The sequence below is a fragment of the Ixodes scapularis genome, unplaced genomic scaffold (assembly GCF_016920785.2).
Source record: "Ixodes scapularis isolate PalLabHiFi unplaced genomic scaffold, ASM1692078v2 PGA_scaffold5__190_contigs__length_132052651, whole genome shotgun sequence".
Taxonomy (NCBI): domain Eukaryota; kingdom Metazoa; phylum Arthropoda; class Arachnida; order Ixodida; family Ixodidae; genus Ixodes; species Ixodes scapularis.
The window spans coordinates 53,780,144-53,803,225 of record NW_024609880.1 but is presented as its reverse complement, the minus strand read 5'-3'; the positions used below and the strand labels follow the sequence as shown (position 1 = coordinate 53,803,225).

Sequence of the window (23,082 nt, the reverse complement as noted above, 5' to 3'; positions counted from 1 at the left end):
TCATGCCTAAGGTGTTTCTCTCCACATATTCAAGCTTGTTCCTGTAACATATCTTGGTTATCTGCCATAAATACTATTTCGTCCACATACATCAATCCTGGAATTACCTGTGCTAACCCCCCCCCCCCCCCCCCCCCCCATTTCTCCCTTCTTCCATATAACTCGCATCAAAACCTAAGTTGCTCTGCTCTAATTTCATTTCCATTTCATTGATATATATCATAAACAGTAGAGGTGACGGTAGACAGTCCTGCACGAGTCCTCTTTTTATTGCTGCGGGTTGTGTAGTTTCTGCTTTCTATCTTATGACTACCTTATTGTCTGTGTAGACCTGCTGAAAAAACCTAACCAAATTCGCATCCGAGTTACACTCCTTCAGCTGACCCCAGAGCTAACCATAAGGGAGTTTGGACCTTCACTGCTATTTCTATACATTGTGTAGTGACGATTAAGTTATCTTCCAGTCCTCTATCTCTCTGGAATCTGTTTTGGAGCTCACGCAGTATTTGCCTATCTTCTGCCCGCTCCTCCATTCTCCGCTTTACTATCTGCATAGCTAATCTATAACTGAAGTTACTGTTATTGGGTGATGTAACCTAACATCGCCTTTGCTTCCTCCCATAATTATTTCGTAATCACATGCCGTAACTTCAATTCGCTTAGGTATTTGTTTTTCCTAGTGTCTTAATGAGTTCCATGGGTATGTCGTCAGGGCCTGTCGCTGTACCCACTGGAACCTTACTTTCTGCCTTATCCCATTCACTTGTGGTTGTCTCCATTGTTATACAATTCTGCACCTCCTCTACACTGCCACTGTCAGTGCTATCCACTGTCCCCCTCCGCTCAAGCTGGGAGAAAGCCTCTTCAATATAGTCCCGTGCCTCCTCCCCCTCTACTCTTCTCCCCTCCAGTGTGGTCAGTATGTTACGATGGTGATGGCGATGCGGCAATGTTCATTGGTTCCGACCAAGCTCATTTGATGCAACGTGAATATGCTTGTTTTGGTCGACTTCAATTCAAACTTTTAAATACAAAAAACTGTTTTAACATTTATATAATTATTCCTAATAAAGCATGTTGGAGTGCATTGTGTACCTAACTGAAGCTTGGCTTCGTTTCATTTTAACATGGCGGCGACCACCATTACCCCGTGTGCCGTGTTCAACCTATTTGTTGTGCACTGGTTGTCCTGTTGCCCATCTCCTGCGACCCACGTCAGCCATAAGCCTGCTGTCTAGATACTGTGTGCCTGCCAGAAAGAACATAGTCTTCTTGGAAGCAAGGCCCCCACTGGGGTTGTTCGGACTGTGGCTCAAACGTTGTCAGCACCCACGAACCGTGTCCACAAGCCTCACGCCATTTGCTTGGTCCTTCCACTTTTTTGGCGACGGATCCCCCGCCCTGGCCTCAGCCCTACATGACCTAGCTGGTGAAAATCAATCTATGACAATGCGGTGTCTTTGGAATGCGATTAATACGATCGTGGCTCTTAAAACCTCAGTAGCCCCACTTCAATTATGACCTCTTCAATGTGAACACTCTTATCTTACTCATGTTGAATTAACCTGAGACTAGGGTAGAGAAGAACCATCAAAACATAGGAGGAACAGAAAATAGACAGGACGACGTCTCTCTTTTGAGACGTCGTCCTGTCTATTTTCTGTCCCTTCTACGTTTTGATGTTTCTTCTCTACCCCAGTCTCATGTTAATTCAACATGGTTGATATTCACCAGCTCGCCTGCACCCTTACGATTTTTTCTACTCTTATCTTCGCAGCGTCCTGACTCTTCGAATGGTCATTCTACAGGCGACGCTCCAAGACGCAAGCATTCTGCATTGTTTCAGCTTGCAGTGTGGTTCTCAAAATGGGCACTTGGTCCCGAATAAGCTGCTGCACCTTCACTCACTCCCTGAGACCATCCCATGACAGTTCTAACAGCATGTGAAACATGAATGCAGGATTCGGTTCGCGGCAGTCACCTTGTCAATTGGTACAGTGAAGCGCACTAGTTACTGAAAGGATCATACTAAGAACTGCGGAGGTGCGCTGGTAGTGGTACCTTTCCAATTACCCTTTTTTGGCGACGCTGTAACCTGGAACTCGAACCTCCCATAAGCATGGCGAGGTGCTGCTATGCTGTGTATGCTGCCTGGCTTCCGTGAAAGCAGAGTTCTATGACATGCCCAGCAAGCCACTGGTGCTCATTAACGCTAGAATCAAATATGTGCATACCAGAAGTCTTCAGGTTGAGTCGTGAGAATGCATACCATGGAACTATTTCCAGTGGCCCAAGTGCTCGACAGTTCGACGGGACAGTGTCCAATTGTTTTCAACAGGTTTATTAATTGTGATAATGCCTCCCTGCAATCGACTCCACTGCTGTTACAGACAACCTGATGCTGATGCCGCTTATCAGGTAACCCCCGAAACCACAAGGGTTTGCAGAACAACACCAACAAGGTCTACTGCAAACAACCAGCTATGCTTCTTCAGACAGCATGTTGACAGTTTTGTCCAAAACGTGCGGAACGCTGGCTTTTGTACTGCGCATGTCCAGTTGAACAGGCCATAACACACTTAGGAGCCTTTCATAGCCCTGGTCCTGCTACACCTAAAGTACTGCAGCTCCATATGAGACTCCCATGAGGTTGGTCTTGTAAGTTCAGTTGAAAGTGTTCAGCAAAGTTTTTACGCTGTTTTTTGGCAGCCACGCTCACTCCTAATCACTCACTCCTGTGACCTTGGCTAGAATTCTGGCCCTTCACTGGAAACCCAGAGGTGATCTCAAGTGTGGCCCTTTAGTGGGTCGTCTTATTATGCCTCCAAGACAATGTTGTGGAACTGCAAGGTCACGAGACAGCACTGAAGGAAGCTGTTTGCAAGACTTGTGCCTGTGCTTTTCAACTGTTTCCTATTGTAGAGCAACAGCATTCCTTCTTGGTATGGTCTTCACTGTTCTGGCAATCCCTTTATGTACACTCACGCAGAACCCCCCTACCAATCATCACAAGCTCGAAAACTTCTGTAGACATGCAACTCGGCACCTTCACTCCCAGTGAGGTAGTGCCTATGCGCTTTATTGTGAATTATGGACTTTTACTTAATTTCAATTCGGTATTCCCCCCCCCCCCCCCTTTATTTTTGTTCCTTTTACAGGTATAGTGTAGAATTCATGGTACAGTCCTTGGCCTCTTTACTATAAGGAATTGCTTTTAACGGGATTAAACAATAAAAGCACTTTTAACGCTTCTATCCGCTACTATAGTACTTTTTGGTACACACCGTATACTATTCTATTCAACCTAACAAAAAACAAGTCTTATATCCGTTAACTAAGAAACGGACATAGTCTTTCAGAATTAAGACAAAAGTGCTTGTAAAATTACATAAATTTTGTAGTGTAATGTTGCTTTATAGCATATTTTTCATAAAAGTGTACACATTATTTAGGCCCAGCTATGATTGTATCTGTTTGCTTGCCCCTCCACCCCACCCTTACCTTTTTTGAAAAAAAATCTTGTTGCCAAATTTCTGTATACTGCACTATTAGTATACTCTCAAATGAGAGAGCTTCTGAGATAAAAAAATGCCTTTACGGATACCTTGGTGTCTGTGAAAGCGTTTTTGGGTGTGTGCAAAGCCCCGTGTGAAATCCCTTACTGCTTTCCTTCCTGCCAAACTTGGGTGGCAAGGCAACAAACTGGCTTTGTCACAATCAAGACATGTGCATTCTTCTTTAATTCTCTGCATAACAAGTGCTGTTAAGTTGACTCTGTTGCACAACGAAGCTATGCTAGAAAGCAGGGGACACAGAAAGTGTTCACAAAACGGGCACGATGGCCGAGCTGAGGCACAAAAGCAAATTGTTATTACAATCTCATGGGTCATCATCCTCTCCCTCCTTTGCTGTGGGGTTCCTCAGAAACCCAGAGGAAGTGCACGATATATTGATGGTTGAGAACCACAGCCCTTTATTTATTTACATGTGCACAAGGACTATACTTTTATGCCTGTCTTCCTTACTCTCAAACCCTTATTTGGTGCACCAATTTGCTTATATGGGTAACTGTTAAGTGTTATTTTCCATGTAATAAGAACAGACAGCCTATTTTATTTATAAACAGACGTGATCTCAAGCATGCTTGTAACATATTTACTCACATTGAAAGATCTTACTAGGAAGGTTTTTATTTTAGTGAGAATTTTTAAGTTTTGAGTGCATAGACATCACTGCTTGTTTTTCTCATTTGTATATACTGATCTAATATCTTGTGGCTTTTTTGTTACACGTGGTTTCTATGCAATGCTATAACATTCGGTAGTCTTTTCGTGCTTTAGTCTCAGTATTCCTATTCGCCCGTACTGTTCGCTAATTGGGACCTACAATTTTAGAAATAAAAATAATTTTGGATAGCGTTAGTCTGGTACGTACGTGTTGATGGCTACTTTGTGAAACAACATATTCACAAACTTTATTAGCAATAGAATGCCTGGAAAATAAATTAGGAAACAAATATGCACCAAATGTTGCTGACCTGTGACTCCCTTTTAGGGGTAAAAGAGTCAAAACAGTTTTACAAACAATTGACACTCTAAGGGAGTCGTGCAGTGTCAAAGAAAGTCATGGAAGCAGTGACTCCCTTTGGACTCCTTTTTCAAGGTGAAAGCCTTATATGGTCTCAACATTGTTCAGTCGACCTTCGAGGTCCTTGAGCGAAAACTCATCAAACATGAAAACAGTGAAAACATGCCAAAAGTGTGTCAAAAGTGCGTCGTCAAAGAGCGCGCTGCCTTCGGAGGTTCGCTATCACCGGGACCACAACCGACGCCACAATCCGTGTGAGCCAATGAAACGGTGCCAAAAGTGCGTCGTCAGAGAGCGCGCTGTCTTCAGAGGTTTGCTATCATGCTTACGTCGGCACTTGCACTTTTGCCTTCAAGTCGTCTTAGGGAGAGCATAAGGGACCCTGTGACTTTTTTTTTAAAGAGTGTAGAAAAAGAAGCAAGTTTTGAATGAGACCAAAATGGCCATGAATGGGTGCACACTGGCAGAGCATGGAGAGCACGAATTTTGGCATCTGTTTTTTCTCTCAGGGAAATTTCGGGCGCATTACTCGCAGTGTAATTGTCGTTTTTTAATACTTAGAGTTTGAATTATGCCATAATATTATGGAGAAAGCTGCTTGGATGTATAAGGCACCCAAATGTGGGACTTTTGGTATATTAACTTTTTTGCGACTTTTAGGGTCCGTATCCCCCCTTCATTGCTGTCTTCAAAGTTACATTTGTTGCCTTCAAAATCAATTTTCTAGCAACAAACAGAATGGGAGCAAAATTTCAAAAACTTAAGAGCTGCCATTTGTTGACAGTGCCTCAAACTAAGTCTTGATTGAGCCTAGTTCGTCTGGAACAGTTGAGTGTCTAAACTAGGGAAAGCAGACAAGCTATACTTGTCCTGAACGATTTGGGGATGACCTCCACACTACCGTAATATTCCGAGAAAAGACCCATCCCCAAAAGTTTGCCCACCCTAATTTTCGGCAAGATTTTCTTTTATCCTAATGGCTTTAGTTAAACCCAATTTTGCACTTCAAAGGTTAGCCCACTCTGTATTTTCTTCTAATATGCTCTCGGTTTTAGGTGGGCTATCTCTCGGAATATTACGGTAGGCTTGTCCAAAACGGTTAAGGGGTTAAGTGCATAGGAACTGGTTTGGATATACTAGGAATATTTTATGTTGACATATATTTTTTTCATCCTATTAAAACTAATTCATATAACTTTCTCATCTGTCTACTTCCCATTAAAGAGACTCCCACGACCAACCAATCACTTTGGTTGTAGCATTACTGCAATTCAAATGTTTCTCTCTTACATGAATATAAACATAATATGTATAGATAAACATAATAAGACTGCCGTAACTGCATTTGCCATTCAGAAGGTAATACAATGCAATCCTCTTATGACAATAACAAGAAAACCCGAAATTTCAATCGTTATAACTGATTATTGTTGTATCTCGACTAGGAACTGATTGTTTCTAGTCTAGAAACACTAGAAACTAATCGTTATAAGCCATACATTATTATAAGTGGATTGCACTGTAGATTCCATTTCACATTTGTTCACCGCATTACCCCCTGTCTGCATAATTGAAGTAGGTATATAACAGACATACGATGGCTGTTTCATTGGTTACAAGCCGAGCCATGGACGTGCAAGTGCAAAGGGTTCACTCGTAAGTGCAATCACACGTACCTGTCCACCAAGTTTGCCTCCACTGCGCCCAACCTGAACTTGCGCTGGAAGAACACTCTGTGGGCAGAGCAGAAATGGGAGGACAAAAACGAACACACCAGTCATGAACAGAACCGGTAAATGAAGGTGTTGTCACCAACCGCCGCATTTAGAGCTCTGACACCGACTACTGAGGCACCGATAGACGGAGGCTATTGGCACACTGTTTATTAAATTAGTTTCTTAAATTAGTAGAGAAATTAATGCTACACAATATACTAGTCCCTGACAAGATGAGAATGACAGGGAGGCCATTCAGTTGGGTCACCTCCAGCGAGAACTTCCTATTTTTGATGACGCTTCAGCGTCTTGGGATCCTCAAAGGCAAGAAGCATGTGCTGGAAGATGGACGTTCGTAAAAGGTGCACTGCTGTTCTCACCCCATCGCTGACAACTCAAGGAAAGGCAAGACTCTTTGGTTTGAAGCGATGCATCAACACTATAGGGATCTGCTAAGCTTAAACTCTGCTTAAAGAGAGAAGCATTCTTCCACTTTAACTCTTTATTTTACTGACCACGGGAAAATTAATGATTTTCAAAAGATCCATGCAAACGCTTTTATTTTCCTAACTAATTTTCCTATGGAAATGTGGCCAATTAGTCATCCTTTAAAAAGAAACAGAGGTTGGTATAATGTGGGAAAAAGATTTTTACTATTTGATTTCTTAAAAATACAATGTATATGTGGAAAGCATATAATTGCCGAAACTTCTACAGCTATATCAAATTAAACAACAAAAAAGAAAAATTCAGACAGTAGAAAATGTGCCTCTCACCTACGGCTATTACTTCTGAAAGTTAGTGTACTAACTGACGTCTATTTTTGGTTCGTCGGAGAGTTAGCGTCAGTAACACGTGTGCCTTTCAACGACGGAATGCTTTTCAAAAGGAATTGGTGAAACACAGATAGTACACCTCACATCCCCAGCAGAATGCTTTCTTTGTGTTCTACCTTGGTTCTCTCATAGCCTCGATTGCAGTTCCTTAATGTCTAGCATATTTGTCCGCCCTGTTGCGAACATAAAACATGCACGCTGGCTCAGGACAGCATTGAAAATTACGCTGATGCTTACCGACAACCATCTGTTAAGCAACGCCTATAACATCATTTAAAGTGTCCCCGTAGCTCTTGAGGTCTAAAACATATGCCATACAGTTGATTTATGTAAATAATGCCACCTTTGTTTCAAAGACTGATGCAAGCAGTTAGCCATGTTAGACAAGTGCAAGCACTGTTCCCAGGACTCTTTTTGACAGCCCACTAGCTCGTGATAAAGCTCAAACCTACGTTGAAACCGAAACTAGAATTCTTCGGCTATCCACGATATTGTGCCATCCATCACTGGTGATTGATGGGCTATGGGTGCAGTCAAGAAAGAGTTAAGAACAGTCCACAAAAGAATCGAGAGAATTCTGGTGTACCCCAGGAAATCCGGAGTACCTCAAAGTTCACTGGGAGCACTCTGGGGGTTCTCTCAGAATACTCCCAGTTCCTCAGTTTCAGTCACGAGACTGAAACTCGCAAAACCCCGATTTTAGGATACATCTTGTACAACGCACGTCATTGGTCATATTGACCAATGTTCTCCAATCTGCAACTCCTCACATGTGATGCCACATATTAAAGTGTGCTAAAAAAGAAATAGGGCTACACGAAGAGCGTAGACTCACGTTCCCAAGCCGATGAAAGGGAAAAGGGTAACGTAGTATGAGACGCAGACGAAGCACAGCATCCAGAAGGTCCGTGGGAAGTCGCGCACGTCCTGGAGACGAACCACTCCCCCTGCAAGAAGAACCAAGCACAACACTGTCTTGGCCATTCACTCGGAGAAACACGATACAAATAGCAGGATGCCATACACCATTCTACCAATTGCCTTCAGTACACTGTCATTTTTGTCTACTGAGCTACGGTGCAGGTTCTGAGGATGTGCAATACCTCTCTCCCGCAGAATATTAGAAGCTACATATCTGTCCCCCACACCCCAGTGACTCCAGATTTATCACTTCGGTGATAAGTGACCGAAAGGTGTATACTGTTGACATGTGATCCAAGGGCAAATTGTGCACACACCACGAAACAATAAAAAAAAAAAATGTACAGTGCTTGACATGGTTTTTTACTTATCCCGAGGTGTGTGCACTGTTGGGCTCATTAAAACAGCCCTTTGAAAATCTTCTCAAGTTCCTGTGGTTTAAAAGGATTTCGCCGATCACAAAAGCCAAACACCCCCGACAAAGTATGTACATACAAATATGAAGACGTCTAGAACCAGGAATAAAGGACTCCTATGTCAAGACTGCCAGAGAACTCCGTCATAGCCTTTGAAGCATCTATCGATATATGTAACATTTGATTCTTCACTAATTGGTAGCAGTTATGTATATTCAGAAAACAGAGGTCAGGTCCTTTGCATGAGTAGGCCAGTAAAGCTCAGCAGAATTTTCTCAACTAATTTTCTTGACAAAACTATCCTTTAGCCAAATTGCGGGACAACTGTATGGACTGCACAGGTTCACTTTAGACATTTTTTACGATGTCAGACACTCTACCAGCAATGAAACACCACGAGATGTTAAGCAGTTCAAACAAAAAGCATGAGGCAAAAGGAGTGTGACCAGAACACAATGATTAAAAATAATGCTTTCCTCGTCATATGTTCTCGCACTAGGCCTTTTTGCATTACAAGTGTGAACGACAGTTCACCAAAGTACATTTTCCAAGTATCCATTATAATATACAAAACAAAACGTCCCATGGTTATGAATGTAACCAAAACCAAGGATATAGTACTTAGCTATACATTACTCATAAATCTGACAGGGAGGAATGCTGAACACAAAGTATATACCCTCAATTGCTCTAAAATTTAAAATATTTGTAGTACATACAAGTATATACAAAAGTATATCAAGATTAAAAAGACCGGTTTCCAGGAGTGCTCAAGCAAATACTGAAACACTGGCTCTCAAATGCGGGTCTACTGACCCCAAAGGTCAGCAAAGGCGTTCTTGAGGTCCTGCATAGTTCTCGCTTTCCAGTTGTGCAATGAATACTTTTCTTGTTTTGCACAGGAGGAACATCACATTGCATGTGAGGTTTCCCCTGTAAATGACGATACAGTAAATCCATTTCACAATAGCAATTATTTGTACGCATTTATCCTGTCACCGTTGTAATCACCCAATATATCCCTTCCCCGCCCCATCTTCCCCTCACCGTGATAGTACCGTATTTATTTGCGTAATGAACACACCCTTTTTCCCGTAAAATTTACATTTATTTGGAAGTGTGTTCAATACGTGGGGTAAAATTTTTGAATTTACACACTTCCCACAAATGTCATTTTAGGTGCCAATATAACACAGCATGGTAATGAGGCATGTATACCCACTGATGGGTGCGCACCAATGGTTAGTCGTGGGCACGCCACAGCAACCATGCGCTATAAATTGCAAAAGTTATTTAGGGCGATTTTGGCATGCCTTTTGCCAAAGCTCATTCAGCACAAAGAGTGACGCGACCGTTCTTAGGCCTAACCACTTTCGCGATTTCTGTCCGAAAGCGGACCACAGACGACTGCGTGTTTGTTGACATCAATGCATCCGATGGACGAAGCATGTCTGGAGCTGGGCAATCCCTCGACCCCAGCTTTGTTAGGTGTGCGCGTCGCTTGGTTCCACGGTTAATCACTTCCACAACTACGCACTTGCAGCCATTACGAGAGCGGCTTGGCTTGGGTTGACTCGACTTGGCTTGATTTGACTTAGCCTGGCCGCTTGGCGGCGAAAAAAAATTGGCCTGGTAAGCTTGGTGGCTAGCTAAGTTGGACACAGTTCGAGACTCGCAAAGTTGAAAATTGGCAATGAGTTTATTACTCATGTTGAATAAACCTGAGACTGGGGCAGAAATGAACATAAAAGTCGAAGGAACAGAAAGGGACAGGATGACTTCTCAAACTCAGCTACCAGGTTTATTTAGTCCGCCTCCTTATGTAGCCCACAATCAGCCACCACCAACGCAACGGGGCAACCTCCAAGCAGTTCGAACGCCAAATCTGTATTACACGAGGAAAAAAAAAGTCCAAATATTAATGCCCGTTGGGGGGTGGGGGGTACATTAATTATGCAAGTGCGTTCATTATGAGAGTAAATACGGTCTCTACATCAATTCAGTTGGCCCCTAAGGGTTCCTTGAAACATCACAAATCACACCAAAAATAGAAGAAGTAATTTACAATGTTTACAACTCCCCGTAACGCCCAATTAGAGCGCAGCTCTTGAGGAGGAGGGGAGAGGGTATAACCCTCCTCCTCCTCCTCCTCCCCTCATCCTTCAATCTCCTCCCCTCCTCCTCCACGTCCTTCTCCCTCACCTCCTCCCCCTGCCCTCATCCTTCAACCTCCTCCCCTCGTCTCCTCCTCCCCCTCTTAATTAATTAATTAATTTAATTTTGGCGAACAGGTACCGCATTGGTCTACAGCATGAAAGGTCTCTGGTTCGAAGCCGGCCAAGCTTCCTTGGGGGGGGGGGGAGGGATAACTTGCCTAAGGGGGGGGCGGGGGTCACGTGCCCCAAGGTCACCGAAGGTACTCGGGGTCCTCCCGAAGGAATCCGAAGTCCTTCCAAGGTCCTCGAGGGGGGGGGGGGGGGGGGGGCTCGCGATTACGCCGACACTGCTCAAGCCGGAAACGGGCGCCCAAGAGCTGTGCTCTAAAAACCTGAGACACCTAAGCACTTCTTTTGAGTTGGGAAGGTCAAAGCATTCTCAGCGCCGAGAGGAGCAGAAGCGGCCAAAGCACCGGTAGGGAGTGTAACGTTGCACCTAGCAGACAGAGCAGGAATTTCCAACTCCCCCTCCGGGCCTCCAGCCATGCCTGACACGGGACCCAAAAGGGGGAAGAGGGTCTCACACGTGACCCAAGAGGGGGGAGAGGAGCTGCCAAGTGTGCGCCACCCTCTCCTTAGTTGCATGTTTAATTCACAGTCACAAACAACGCTGGCTGTGCTCTACCCTCTGCTTTCAGCCAAGTCGCGCCGCGGAGGAGCGGGGAGCACTACACACTGTTATCACTTGTGGAGGAGCTGGCACGCTGGCCACTGTCCTCCGCGCCGCGGACAGCGGGGTGCTCTTCTTGTTGGAAAGCGCTGAATGCAGGAATGTGAAAGCATTCCTGCAAGTCAGCAGTCTTAAACGTACTCCCATAATTTTTTTTCCCAATTTGGTACACAGAGGCAGCAGAAGATCATTTTCAAATTACCGCTGAAGTCCCTCCTTCCAGGAGCATTACATCATAAGAAGAGTTTTCGAAATCTCCGCTCTCGTGCATTCCTTCAGTGCTTATCAAAGCTATGCATGCGCACTCTTGCCATTTTCAAGGTCAGAAAAAGACGTCATGACTGATGTCATTGCGGGGGAATATACCTGGCAAGCTTGCAATTGCACGTGTTGCCCACACGAGCGACACGTGCTTGGCGGTCGAAAGATCCTTTTATGAAGTAACAACTGGTCGGAGGTTTTTCATGTTTAGTTATATCATCGGGGAAAACAAACGTGATACGTATTCATATTCACAGGATAAAAATACTCTTGATTTCACTACTAACTGATTTTTTTAAGAATCTCTTGAGCTTCTCTTTAGATTGTTATGTTGAAATATTTAGCCCCCATACTAAGCTGCCACTTCACTGAATCTGAAAGCCCCTTACCAAGATGACAGAAAAGATGCATCTTACGGAACATGCTTTAAACTGTTTATACACTCCAAAAGACAAGACGAAACGAAATCAACAACAGAAAGGCACCTGTCTGGGCGGCCTCTCGCTTCAGTATTTTCGCGGCCCTGCGATCCAGCACGGCCAACACCACGGCGCACAGCATCGACAGAAGGCACCAGAATGCCGCTGCAGACCAAACGCAAGATGATTCTTAAGCCCCACCAAGAACGTCACACAGGCCATGGAGCGTCGATTGCTGCATGCCTAGGGGACCAAACAATTCTCGGGCACCCACAACTGGTATGCATCATGAGAAAACCTCAAATCTAAGAAACATGGATCCCAGAAGTTTTAAGAAATGTCCGCCAAAACCAAAATGTTTCTTATAAGCTCATTAAAACCTTCTACACATGTAAAACAAAAGTTGTGAAAAAAAAAAAAGAAAACTCCAAAGTAGTTATGCTGCGAGAACAAATTCGACCCTTGCCCCCGAAAATGACACACTGACAAATTGTACAAAATTATGATTTGTGCACCTACGATTGGTTTTGAGACAGAAAAACAGCGAGGCACTTACCACATTCACCCAAAGTCTTGTTTGTCTCTAGTCAATTGTTCTCGCAGCCAATGAAAGGCCCACAAAATGTCATTCCAACTGTATTACGTATCTTACTCAATGGACCTTTTGCAGAAACATTGGTTCGAGAGTAACTGGTTCCAGTACCCTCTCTCTCTTCCTTCTGGCCGAGCAGAGAGGGAAGATGGTTTCGTTGTGTCGACTTCGGGGCGGAAGATTACGCACGATGGGGACAAAGGCGAGTTTGGGGGAGCCGTATCTAGGTCACGGCGTTTCAATGGGTGAACAGGATGTAGCTAACGTTTTGGGAGTGCAACGGGTGGGAGAGGCCTCGCGCGCGCGTGGTTTTCTCGCCACTTAGCCTCGACCCCAGTCGCGTGTCTAGGTGGCAGCACATATTCGCCAAGAGGTCCATTAGAGACGAGTTACCTCCAAGGGGAGTGAGGAAGGAGACTTGCCCACAAGCAGGGTGACCCCGAGCCCAGTGGTGCCGGAATACAGCTTGGAGAAGCTCGTGAACAGGAGCGGCATGGTCATAAAATTGGCCATGCTTCCCTGGGGGGAGGAGACGGTGCTGGGAGTGAGACATGCATTGCTAAACAAAGCACAGCGGTGGTCAAAGCTGGTGGGAACAACAGAAAAGGAGTTTCCTAGAAGCATCCAAGAAGCAGCCAATGTTTCAGTAAGAGTCAAGTCACTTGGCGATCTCGACGCACAATTCTTGAATCGACGTGCGAGGGTGGACAATGGAGGTGCTCACCAACCATAATTCAAGGGCAGTCAATCACTGTATTTACTCAAAAAAAAGGTGGGCCCTCTTTTAAACAAAGAATATGCATATGCAGAGTGTCCCAACAAGCGTGCAAGATTTAGTTTTGTAATAAAAGACATTGTTTGTTCAAAAACTGCCAATATTTTTACTTCAGTATCTAGTAGAAGTGTGAATATTTGAGACTTCGAATAATTTACGAGCAGCATTTGCTATTTGACTTGATTTAAAACAAAAACTTTTAGCATTTAAAGCATTAAAAAAATTTTAAAAATAAAAAAGTTCTTAGATTATTATGAAGTTTCAAAAGAATGCCCGCCCCCGAGAGATCGCCGATCCCATTTTTTACAGCGAAGATGTTTATGGCTAGGGTTCCATGGGTTTTTCGTGTTCGTGACCAAAAATATTGCGCTCCCATTGCCGCACGCATACACCTTCCCCGTACAAAAGATTCCATGTAAATAGCCCAAAAAATCGTTGATGAACGCACGTGCAAGATGCCATTTGTTTCAGGCTTTCGCTTTAGAACAGTTGCTGCTGCAGACACCGGAATGTGCGGCGTGAAGAACAATATTCCCCGCATTCTCCTTGATGCTTGGGTAATTTAGTAATAGGTCTATTCAGTAGATTAGTTATCAATAGACACCATTTTCAAGATCAGTAGACTCTCAAGTAGATAGTAATGGTTTCTCAAAGATTTGATGCTGTGTGACCCGCGTCGGCCATGTCTATGTTCGCACCGCCCTCTCTTGGTCGTCGTTCAAGCGCTTGCGTGCCTAGTCTCCTTTCCTTTCGCTTTCTCGGGGTGGCAGTCCCGTCTTGCGTGTCTACGTTCCGCTGGGTGGCGGTCCCGTCGCGCGTGTCTAGTTTCCTCCGGATCTTTGGAACGGGTCTGTGTCGTCTGCTAAACTGCTTCGCTGGTCATCCACCTTCGCAGAGTGGAATGGCTCATGATTTCTGGCTAAATATCTGCAACATAGAAATTCTAAACATCGCCCACCCCCGATTCTCGTCGGATGTCACGCGATGTCCGGCAGGAATTGCATTTGCAGCGCGATCTGGTGTACCGATACATTTGATAAGCGAGTTCATAGCAGGTTCCCAGATTTTTGTCCGCAATCTGTGCGTGAGATATCGGCTCCCGTAACATGCAAGTTGTTCCTGCATGTATATTGCATCGTAAAATGTGAATCTGCTGCGTCCGCGACCTGCGGTATCTGCTCCCGTGACATGAGAGTTTGTAGCGGATTCCCGCGTTTTTGTCCGCGACATGCACACCCAATATGGTTCCTGTAACACGCAAGTTTGTCCCGCGTGTCTATTGCATCGTGAAATACGAATCTGCTCCGTCCGTGATCTGCGGTATTCATAGGCTCTGTGCATAAAATGATCAAGCTTTTTTCTAACGAATATGGTTTCTACCGGACCTGAAGGACCTTCAATTCAGGGTGAGCATCAGTCAATTCTCATCCCCTGAACTACATTCTTCTGACTGATGCTTTCAAACAGGCCATTGATTGTATGCTCAACTTAAAAAAGGAAAATATTTTTGTAAAGAAATTGATACCCATAGATAAGCTGGGTTTTGTAGCTACTGCGCTGGAAGTAATTTTAAAAAAGGCCTAAAATGCATGTTGGTTCATATACTACTGCAGCAAGGTCTAAAGTGAAAATCTCAATTTGTCACGAGAAACGGGAGTCCTCACCAGCCTCGAAATGCTCAGCTGGAGTCCAAAGACAGTGTTGAGTTCCTTGTCCTTGAACCAGCACACCGAGTAGGCGTTCTGTGCCACTACCAGAGACTCTCTGCCGACTCTGCACGTGAAGGGTGTGGTGGGCAAGGAGACAAGACAGACCACAGCACGTAATGGGTGAGCCCATGGCTATTGGGGTGGTACCAGAAGGCTTCTTTTCATGGCTCTCCTGCTGGGGCCAGAACAGTCAGCTGCTGAACGGCACTGATGTTGTGGGCCCAATGCTAGCTTGCCATTAGGATCTCTTTGATCATTTTTCAAACAGCAATGAAAATGAGGATTAAGGATCTACACAACAAATTAATGCAAGGAATCTGAATTGAACTATACGTAGAGGAAATGACGAATAGTTGAGACCACCTGGGTAACTTCGTCGTAGAGTCAAAACTTAATCTATATGGCACCTACACCCAAGTAACCCCTCAACAAACTGGGTGCCTCAGCCGGGATTTGAACCCACAGAGCCCAAAACTAAGGCAGCTTCTTTTTAGAGCGCAGCTCTTAGGCGCCCGTTTCCGGCTTGAGCGGCGTCGGCGTCGCTGTCGGCGTAATTGCAAGGTCATGCGACCCCCCCCCGGCCACGCGACCTCCCTCCGAGGTCACGTGACCCCCCCTCCGCGCCTTCTCTCCCTCCTCAAGAGCTGCGCTCCAATTCGGCGTTACAGGGAGTTGTAAACGGCTTTCATTTTTTTATACAGTCAACCAGAGCATAGAGACAGAGCTTGTCAACTCACCCAAAGATGAAACGGCCAAACTGCATCAGCCAGAACCGGTTCACCAGAGCACCGAGCGCAAATACGACCTGAAATGGCCAAGAGTCCAAGGAACACCGTTACAACTGCAATCGCCAACAGGTTCAACTTTGGGCACAGAGACTTTACGAGGCAAAATGGTGCTACGTCGGTCACCAACTACTGGCCACGTATAGTGTTCAGTCCATTGGCAACGTGTAAGTAAGGATCAAGAGCCACATCTCGCTCTTCACTCGTAGTCAAAAACTAATGTGATGCCACGTGTCCCTCGACAGAGAGAGAGTGTACGAAGACAGGATGCGCAGTCATAAAGCGAAAAAGTGATTGCTGAAGCTGCGACCAATTCGTCTCGACAATGCAGACGGCGTCTGTGGCTCACCTGACCTACTATGATGATGGTTGAGAAGATTATGGCGCCCATGCGGATGCCGAAGACACGGTCGATGAGGAAGCCGCCCAAGAAGCACAGCACTGTGTTGGGCCACGAGTACCACGAGTAGAGGCTGCTGAAATCAGATGTCTTGATGGCCATCGTGTTCTCTATCTGTGTCTGCAGGGCCCCTGGGTTGTCGGAGCAGTAGTAGCTTCCTGAAATAAGAATGCGGGTCAGTTGGGGGTTTCACAGAAAATCCTTCGGTTCGTTTAGTTGAATGTACATGCTCATGCAGAATGACGATGTGGGGGGTGGTGAAGAACTATAGGCCTATTAAGGGGATGTTGCAGCTCCCCAGACCCTATGCATTTCAAATGTTAACATTTTGGCCCTAATGCTCAGCCACCACCTGATGAATTAAATTTAGAATGGTTTTATTAAAAAGACAATAAAAAAAAAAAACTGATTTGCAACTTGGGGTCATATTTCCCGATTTTGAGGCTAGAGATTTTTACGGGAGTTTGAATTCCTCGAAAATGCCCCCTTTCTCAAAATAAAGGCACTACAATTTTTGACTCCGTGTTGCAGAGGGTCATCTCTTTCTGCGTTTATCTACCACCAGGTCTTGTTTCCACATATTTCTACACTGAAAGGAAAGGACCAAATTTGCATTCCGGAGGAAGCTTTCCCGGAGTGATTTTTGTCGCCTATCCAGAGGTGCCATTTGTAAGCATCTTTAAGTTATTTCACAGGCAAGCTTATTTTGTGTTAGTGCGTGGCAACAGACTACTTGTGTGACCCTCTTTTCAGTTGTGTTTAAAATTTCATGGTGCAAGCTTTACACATCTTTTCTTTTCTTTCTTGTTTTTTTATTTGTTGCAGACACATTGGGTTTGCCCCTTTCACAAGCACGTTGATGGGCAATTCTTTCTGAATTGACCATTTTAATGCGAAAGCATTAACTGGTCCCATGGGGCGAGCTGACGTCATCAGTCACACCAAACGGCAGACAAATTCCCGAAGCCGCGATCTGAGGCATCTCAGCTTTGAAACCACACAAAAAACCAAAAGCCACACAAAAAGCCAGAAAGCTGAGGCATTGGCTCCCATTGGCTCTCGTGTGGCGGTGCGAGGCGTGTAGTGCGTCGGACACCCGCCAGGTGGCTACGACTGCCCGAGAGGCCTTCCCCTCCTCCCGCTGGGTGTGTCAGCTCCACCCGCCGATGGTGGGGCATCTGGGCATACCCCGTACCCCCCACCCCCCTAAAATGGGGTGAGGGGTACAAGGTTCTTCCGCTCGTCCACTTGCGGAGGAGCGGAAGAACAACATTCATGCTTTTGCATTCACAACTCATAAAAAGTGCTTAGGTGCCCTTGGACTTTTAGTTTTCTTTGTTGTGTTCTTTTTACTCTCGGGGAAGAGGACATAAAGAATGTCACTTCTGTCAAAAACATTTCGAAGACTTCACACCACGAGGACGACAAGAACGATTGAAATTGTTCTGCCATTTCATTTTTTCAAAAGTATGCTAAGTTATTTGTACAAGATATTCATAATGTTCAAAAGCATAGTTAAAAATTTGAAACACAAATCAGCTCATTATGCTATGTCTATATTGCTATTTTCATTAGAAGATTTTCTTTGTTTATCAATTTGTGCAGGTTGTGTTGATGAGTTATAAAAGCAATTGTGCGAATATATAAAGTTATTTTTTTAAAGGATCAATTTCGAAATATTTTCTACTACATGTCAGTTGAAAGCAATAAATGATGGGATTCCGAAATTCGTGAGGTATTACTTAAGTTACAGGCATTGTGATTCTTTTATTGTTTTATTAGTGACTTTTTGGTATAATAGAGCACCATGTGTCTCAATAAAACCTCAAGATCGATCCATGTTTTTTTAGCTAAAGTCAAGGTTACGAAAAAAACTCATTTGGGAACTGCCATAGAGCCTGCTTTGAAAAAGTGGCTCCGATCCGTACTCGAGAACCAAACTAAAGGCAATCACAACGCCGCCATCTTTTTCCTTTTTTCATAGAAAGAGGAGCTCTTTCGTGACTAGCAGAGGCTGATTGGGTGAGGATGGATGAATGAATAAATGGATGGCGGCTGTTTTCATCAAATCAGGCGGTCAATTGCACCACCTAGCCAATTGCTGTTATTTTATTTTAGAGCGCAGCTCTTAGGGCACCTGTTTCCGGCTTGAGCGGCGTGGCCGTCAACATAATTGCGCGAAACGTTGTGGTCGGGACGTTTCCCATAATGCAAAACATCGCCGTCGGGAGGTGTGCAAAACCTCGCAATCGGGACGTTTCACATAATGTGACATTTCCTATAATGCGAAACGTTGCCGTCGCCGTAACAGCGCGTTGCATTATGGGGTGTTTCCCATAATGCAACACGCGGCTACGCTGTTGCTGTTGGGATGTTTCGCATAATGTGATGTTTCCCATAATGCGACAGCGACGTGTCCCATAATGCAACGCATGTAGCATTATGGGAACCGTCACATTATGCGAAACGTCCCATAATCCCATAATGCAACATGCAGGCAGTGCAGGAGGAGGACGAGAGGAAGAAGAAGGGGAGGATGAGGAGGAGGAAGTAAGGAGATGGAGGAGGGGGGAGGAGGAGGAGGGAGAAGGAGGAGGGGCAATGCCAGCTACCAGTTGTGCAGGCAAGTGATATCACCACCCATAAATCACAGAGAGGCACGTATGAAAACAGGGTATATTCGTTATCCAAGTAGCCATCTACATGGCTAAGGGTCTGTGCTGCACCCATTGATCTCTGTGGCACGTCAGACGGAGTTTTAAAACTTTGTGCCGCCAAAGTCAACAACGGCTTGCTCGTGGTGACTCTGTATCTCTCGCCTACAGCACTCACCAAATATTTTGTGCAAGACGTAGAACTTCATACTAGTCACGCAGGAAAACATCCCATTGGCCCCGAGGAACATGCACTTGCTGTTTTGCTGTGCCATTTTGGGGGAACACGCTCAAGACTAACGCTGAAGAAATCAAAAACGCCGAGCAGTGTTCGACAGAGCCGACAGCAAGTAGGATGACATCGAGAGTATCACGTGCTTCGTCAAAATGCTGACTTTAACGCTGTCTTGTTCTCCCGCCTTGATCCTGTTTTTTGGCACCTGCAGAACTTAGACAGAGCGGAGCTACCAGACGCGAGAACTACATTGCCTTTCTCCGGACAGGTGGTGAGCGAGAATACCAGAATATATATATCTTTCTCAGATTGTTTAGCACCGTATATCGCAAAGTCGGAATACCTCAAGACAGGAGCAGGAGGAGAAGGAAAGGAGCACGGGAGGAGGGGGAGGAGGAGATGCTACAGATGAGGAGAAAAGGCATACCCTCCCCTCCTCCTCCTCCTCCTCAAGAGCTGCGCTCTAATTCGGCCCTACAGGAAGTTGTAAATGCCTTTCGATTTCTTTTTACTTCAAATTAAATCATGCTCAAGCCAATTTCATTAGATCATTTTAACCTCTATCTATCTATCTCTCAATTTTCACACCATTCTTCTAATTTTCTTTTACTGGTCCCTACCTTATCATCGTTCTCATTGAATCCTATGGCCCTGAGAATGTCAGCCTCTTCGCGTGATGTGCAGGTTGTATCAGTCTCCTGGTATTTTGACCCTGTACGTCACAATCCTGAAAACCCATGTCCTAACCTCCAACAATAACATACTCCTCAAGAGTTGCCAAATATTTCCTTTTCATTTAAATGATAGTTTTTCTTGCCTTGTACATTTCTACACGTGTGTGTGTGTGTGTGTGTGTGTGTGTGTGTGTGTGCGTGTGTGCGTGTGCGTGTGCGTGTGTGTGTGTGTGTGTGTGTGTGTGTGTGTGTGTGTGTGTGTGTCCATCTCTCTTCATCTAATTTCCTCAACCACTCTATTTGCCTCCCCTTCCTCGCTTCCTCGAACGAAGACCAGCCCATATCCCCCTGCAGACCTTCATTTTCTTTTTTTTTTCTTTTTTTCGCTCCTAGAGCCAATTTGCCTATGCCACGTTGTTTGACCTCCAGTCTTGACTGTACCTCCGCCATCATGCACAGGGCAGCATTTTCAAATGGTACCGTAACCCCTTTCCAGATACCCCTCACTATTTCATGTCTAAAATTCCATATGCTATATTCTTTGGTATAGCTAAATCCCTGTTGCCTTTAGTTGTCAGATATTTTTCATGCTCTTGGAGGTATTTCATATCCGTAAAATTTCATCTGCTCTTTTCTTCAGTACATCTAAATTTCTGTTGCCTTTGGTTGTCAGATATTTTTCGTGCTTTTGGAGGTATTGTGTGCCCTCCTTTAACCATTCCCCCAAATACTTGCATTTCTCTGCTTTTGCGACTTCACAAATCCTTGTATATACAATATGGGCTGTCCTGTGATCAATAAAAACCATAACTCCAAATTTCTCCAGACTTAATTCTTAGCCCTAGCTCGTCACTTTTCTGTCTACATATACTGTTATCAGCTCCTGTATACATCTACTGTTGTCTGTTATTAAAATGATATCATTAGCATACATTAGCCCTGGAATCATTCATTCGGACTTTCTTCCCCTAGCTAAAGTAGGCGAGATCAAACCCGAGACCACTCTTCTCTAGCTTGTCTTCTAACCCATGCAAATATGCCATAGACAGCGGTAGTGACGGCAGACACCCCTGTCCGAAACCCCTGCCTATGACTATTGGTTGTATCTTCTAACCTTCCTATGATATTGTCACCCGATTATCCCTGTAGACGTCTAACATATTTATCACATCCGGTTCCAGCCCTGCTTTTCCTAAAATATTCCACAACTTATTCTGGTTTGCACTGTCATAAGCTCCTATGATATATGAAAACACTAACCAGATCGGCTGACTTTCCTTTTGTACAATTTTGATGCACTGCGTTAAAGAGAAATTATTCCCTAACCTTCTAATCTTCTGAACCCGTCTTGTAGTTCACCTAGTGTTTGTTATTTTCTAACCAATCCTGTATCTTACTCTTCATAACCTTCATTGCTAACCTGTATACGACCGACGTTACTGTTATTGAGCAGCGAGATCTAACACGGCCTTTCTTTCTTTTCCCTTCTGTATATAAGATTCATCCTGCTTAGCCTCCAATCCTTTAAAACTCTCTCGTCATTAAAAATATTGTCCATGGCCTCTTGGAGCTTTATCATAGACTGCTGACTCAACATCTTCACTAGTTCGATAATGATATTATCTGGGCCTGTTGACGAAACTCCGTGTACTTTCTGCAATGCTTTGTTCTATTCCCTTCCAGGTGGCGATCCAGTGCCATCTGGAGTCATAAAAAATCCCTGGCTGACTTGAAATTCAGCTGCAATATTCTCTTAACACTATATCCACCGTCAAAACAATAGGTTTGAGGAACACTATGGGACATTGCGGGCTTGAAGTCAGAATTTTGTTTCGGCGGGGCCTGCCCATGACAAAATGCTGTATGAGGGGGGAGGGAGGGGGGAGGGCAGAGAGGAGGTCCCAGCAAAATGGAAGAGTTCGTGGGGGGGAGGGTGCAAGCTTTATGGCCCCCCCCCCCCCCCCGCCCTGGCTACGTGCCTGGGACATTGGGATTCAGGAAGTTTGCAGATGTAGAATATCTGGTCACTCATTTGGCATAGGGTCGTGAACAAAAACACACTTCGACTGACCTGTTTAAAATGCCCCAGTTTGCGAGGCACAATTCAATCAACCCCAACTTCAATTGTCGCACACATACCTTAACTGATACACACTTCGCTAATATACATATAGTTTAACTGAAAGAACCTATGGCAAATCAATGAAGAAGGAATATCTTTCAAGACACGTGAGATATGCCTCAAACAGGGATGGGCAAAATACATGCAAATATGTATCAAAATACAAATACAAAATACTTCGTCAAAAATGTATTTAATTACAAATATAATTACATTTCCAAAAAAAAAACATTTAAGTACAAGATACAAATACAACCAAATGTATTTGGTCTTCTCCAAATAAATTTCTCAAAATTTGCGTCTGCGAATTCAGGGCACCTGCAACGAGTTTCTGGGTATCTCATTTTAATTTTGCATCGCACACTCGGGAGTTAGTGTGCGAGGCTCTAGTAACGTAATAGAAATATAATCACAAAAAAATTTAATCAGCTTTAACGTAATAGGTGAAAAAAGTTCAGAGCTTCAAGCAGCTTTTTATGTTGATTACATTTTGGTATAGACGAACAAAAAACCGAGACGACCAAGACGCGCAGCACTAGCTAGAAAATTTTTTATTGTTGCAACTTGCACCAGTTACGAAAATCTGGACGACCCGCGCATCTAGAATGTTCCAGGCAAAAATATGGATGGAAATCAGGCTGGAAAGCAGCACAAGTAGTTACAGGCACTTATTTAGCCAGTCTGTCTGCGAACGTCGATTTCGTCACTTCTTGCCATAGACTAGCACCGTAATCACAAAGTCACTAAACGCTTGTGCTTGATCGAGAGACACTGCATTCGGTGCAGAACATAGTTTTCTTCCCGCTCTGGACAGTGACAATAAATTTGAGGGATGTATTTTCGCCCACAAAATTGTATTTAATTACAACTGTATTTGAAATACCCACGTTTTAGTATTTAAATACACACGTCGAATACATTACCCAATTTGTAATTAAATACAAATGCAAAATACACAAAGTATTTGAAATACTGCCCATCCCTGGCCTCAAATTATACCAAACGAATTTGGGACCCGGGTTGAGGCAGTATATCGGTAACCTAGTTTGTTACTGTTGCCTTTTGCGACATGGTATTACTCCAGCTGTAGTTAGA

The 23,082-nt window shown here is 44.4% G+C and overlaps 1 protein-coding gene across 2 annotated transcripts in view; it reads right to left on the bottom strand.

Moving 5' to 3' along the window:
- The window catches only part of LOC8053363 (major facilitator superfamily domain-containing protein 1), a 43,902-nt gene that overhangs the window by 20,184 nt on the left and 636 nt on the right, over nucleotides 1-23,082 (bottom strand). For both annotated transcript variants that reach the window (XM_040206411.2, XM_029968903.4), the window contains exons 2-8: nucleotides 16,252-16,460; nucleotides 15,855-15,922; nucleotides 15,073-15,181; nucleotides 13,056-13,152; nucleotides 12,108-12,206; nucleotides 7,974-8,085; nucleotides 6,264-6,320 (exon numbers count right to left, since the gene is read on the bottom strand). In XM_040206411.2, coding sequence (XP_040062345.1) covers nucleotides 6,264-6,320; nucleotides 7,974-8,085; nucleotides 12,108-12,206; nucleotides 13,056-13,152; nucleotides 15,073-15,181; nucleotides 15,855-15,922; nucleotides 16,252-16,460 — 751 coding nt within the window. The remainder of the gene's footprint in view (nucleotides 1-6,263; nucleotides 6,321-7,973; nucleotides 8,086-12,107; nucleotides 12,207-13,055; nucleotides 13,153-15,072; nucleotides 15,182-15,854; nucleotides 15,923-16,251; nucleotides 16,461-23,082) is intronic.